At 61.0% G+C, this 3,303-nt stretch overlaps 1 protein-coding gene across 1 annotated transcript in view; it reads right to left on the bottom strand.

Moving 5' to 3' along the window:
• SPRG_20439 (hypothetical protein) overlaps positions 1–762 on the bottom strand; it is a gene marked incomplete at both ends in the record, with an annotated part of 2,565 nt that extends 1,803 nt beyond the window's left edge. The window contains one exon of the mRNA XM_012347024.1: positions 45–762. Within this exon, the coding sequence (XP_012202414.1) occupies positions 45–762 (718 nt within the window). The remainder of the gene's footprint in view (positions 1–44) is intronic.
• Between the last annotated feature and the right edge of the window lie 2,541 nt (positions 763–3,303).

Genomic DNA, 3,303 nt, shown 5'->3' with positions numbered 1-3,303 from the left:
CGCCGCCGACTCGGGCGACGCCGCGAGGATGCTCGGGTTCTGACCCGCCTGGCTCCACCCCGTCTCCATGATCATGATCGGCTTGCCGCGCTTCACAGCCTGCGCGCGGATCGGGATGAGGCGGTCGAACATCGTGTTGACGCCGTCCTCGACCGGGATCGTCTCCCACTGCGAAAACTGGTTGGCCGACACCACGTCGACCGCGTCGTAGAGGTTGGCCGAGTACTTGTACGCGTCCATGACGTCCGAGATGGTTACGGGGAAGTTGAGGCCGTTGGCGCGGACAAAGTCGCGGGTGCGCGAGACGTAGCCGATGAGCTTTTCGGTGCCGTCCGTCTCCGAGAAATCGTGGCCGCCCTGGATGTAGTGGCGGTAGATGGCCTCCGACGAGACACCGATACCGAGCACGTTGTCGTTGCGGACCTTCTTCTCCTTGACGAGGCGCTGGAAGTTGGCAAAGTCGCGCTCAAACGAGTCGAGGTCGGCTTCGATGTTGCCCCAGAGACCCATCCAGATCTTCATCTTGTGCTCGCCGGCGATCTTGAGCACGCGCTCGACGCACGGGTTCTCGGTCGAGTAGATGCGCACGTTGGTCGTGACCGTGTTCATGGCCTTGAAGTCCTCGCGGATCGCCCACTCGGACTTGCAACCGCCCCACTGGTTGGCCCGCGTGTCGTAATCCAGACCGTAGAAGAAGCGGTCAAGGCCAAGGGTCGCCTGGACGGCCCCGGCGATGACAGCGCAGGTCAATGCAGCCTTCATCTGGACGATTCGGAAATGAACTGACTGGCACAAGCTGTGGCGCGCTGCAACCTGATTTCAGGCCTCAGATTGCACCTCGGTGGATGCAATACAAAGAACAAGTGTTTAAATAAATCGTGCAAAAAATGCAATGAGTGGCATCACGGAGCCCTGAAATAAGGCCACAATTCGGATATCACCAGGTGGCAGCCAGCATATCATCTTGCACCGAGCGCGATACAGTGCACCGAGCGTGGGGCTCGGAGCGACGACCAACCAAGAGCGCGCGGACGCTTGGATGGCTTTTTGTCCCTTCGTGGACCATACATACATCAACATATCGTACTGTACACGGGGCCAAGGGGAAGCGACCAGGTCTGGATTCCGCAATTGCAGGCGCAAAGTGCAGTGGGTGAGATGCGCACCGTAGTTCAAACTGGCGGTCGGCTTCGTGTCTCGACACCGCATCGGCGAGCTTCAGGAAGCGATGTATCGAGGACGAGGTTTGACCGAGATCCAAGAGCTTGCTCGTCATGTCCTGCTTGTGCAGGACGAAGGGACCAAGGCGCCGCCGATTCGACGCGTGCCAACCACCTGCCGCAATCGAACGAAGGGACATTTCGAGGTCCCACCATCAGACGCTGGAACCAGCTGCGCGCCTTTCGATCAACCTGCGATCAGCTGACGGCAGCAAGTTTCGGCGGCCTGTATTCGTACAGTATCCTAGCCTCTTGGACCCGTTGAATTCGTTCACGCGGCTGTCTCTGTCTTCGTCAGCAGGTAGCGGCGAATCCGGCGCCTGCTCCGTCACACGCGCGTTTGTGATTGGCCAAAAGAGAAGGGTGTTTCAGTATCAACCAATCACACGTGACTGCTGGATCGTGAAAGATCGCTTTCTGCGACTCGTTGCGAATAAGAGATAGTAACACTTATACACTGCGTGGTTAATAAGAGCTGCACGCGTAGACGATGGCACGAACAGATAGGTGGATGCCCTTACCGCACCGGCCAGAAGGTCGAGATGATGCGGTACCAGCCAGGCCAGTACGACGTTGACGCCTCCGTGGGCTCTGGTGTCGGCTTGTGCGTCGGGGGCTTTGTTGGCTTGTGCGTCGGGGCTTTCGTAGGCTTTGGGGTTGGCGCCTCTGTAGGCTCGGGCGTTGGTGCCTCCGTCGGCTCGGGTGTCGGCTCGGGCGTTGGCGCCTCCGTCGGTTCTGATGTTGGTGCATCAGTGGGCCTGGGCGTCGGACTTTTTGAGGGCTTGACCGTCGGTGCTTTTGTGGGCTCGGACGTCGGGCTGTCTCTGGGCTTCAGCGTCAGTGCTACCGTGGACTCGGGCGTCGGTGCTTTGATTGGCCCGGACGTTGCTGCTTCGGTAGGCTGGTGCGTCAGGCTTGGTATGGGCTTGGGCGTGGAAGCGTTTGTCGGCGATGGCGTCGATGCTACTGGTGTTGTCGTCGCTGCCACCACGGTGGCTTCGGCTCTCGAGGGGCGTGGTGCAGTCGTCGCAGGCGATTCAGTAGGCACAAACTTGACGGGCGCGGTGGGATCGACGACGATGGCGTCCGGCACAATCGTCGAGGCGGGTGCACTCGACAGAGCAGCCGTCGTTGCTACCGGAGTGCCAGACGCAAGACCTTCCGTAGCTTGCGGCAATGGGGTCGGAGCGCCGGTCGACACCGCTTTAGTCGTTCGCACAACAACCGCCGGAACACCAGTTGCAGTATGAATGTCGGGATCCAGCGGATTTGTGCCGACAGGCTCGGACGGAGTCAGCGTCGCTGGAAGCGGTGGTGACGACGAAGACACCGGTTTCGACACAATCGGGGTCGCGTGAACGACTGTTTGCGGCACTGAAGAGCTCACGGGCACTGGTAGCGTTGCTTTGGTCGGCGGCAACGTCACAGCGAGCGTCGACTGCAGGTGCTGGGTCACCTCGACTCCCAGCGACGGTACCGTGGTTCGTCGCTCTGTCGTTACGATTGGCGGCGGCGTCGGCGATGACGGCGGGCGCGTAATGACCGATGTGTGCTTTGGCGTGCCGGCTGGCTGCGTCGGCACCTTGATCGTCGGCACCGTTGCTGTCGGTGGCGTCTTGGTCGTACCTTTGGAAAAACCTGTACTCTGAGACACCGGATGGTGCGTCGATGCGGGCTGGGGCGTCGTTACCGCCGGTGTTCGCTGTGCCGGAGCTCCACTTGGTCTGGGATGCGATGCCGCCGGGGTCGGCACAACCACGGCCGGTGGCATCGTTGCATGCGACGCTACTGTCGAGCTCGGATACGCTGCTCTGGATGGCTCGGGCAGATCGGTGTGTTCCATAGCGACCGGCTCGGTGACCGACAGCTGCGCCTCTACTGTCGGCGCAATGGTTGCTGCGCGTGGCGTTGCTGTAGCCGATGGAGCCGGGGTGGTCACTTGCGTGGGCGTCGCCGTCACCGCAAGCGTCACGGCGGTTTCTTGATGCTCAACCTCTGTGGGCCGTGAAACACCTTGGGTGGCCGTCGATGATGTCATCGGTGCTGTCGCCACAGCACCTCGGGATGGGTGCGGCGACACCGT

Source organism: Saprolegnia parasitica (genome assembly GCF_000151545.1).
Source record: "Saprolegnia parasitica CBS 223.65 unplaced genomic scaffold supercont2.32, whole genome shotgun sequence".
NCBI classification, from domain to species: Eukaryota; Oomycota; class Saprolegniomycetes; order Saprolegniales; family Saprolegniaceae; genus Saprolegnia; species Saprolegnia parasitica.
Note: the sequence above shows the minus strand (reverse complement) of the source record. Positions and strands in the feature narration are given on the sequence as shown.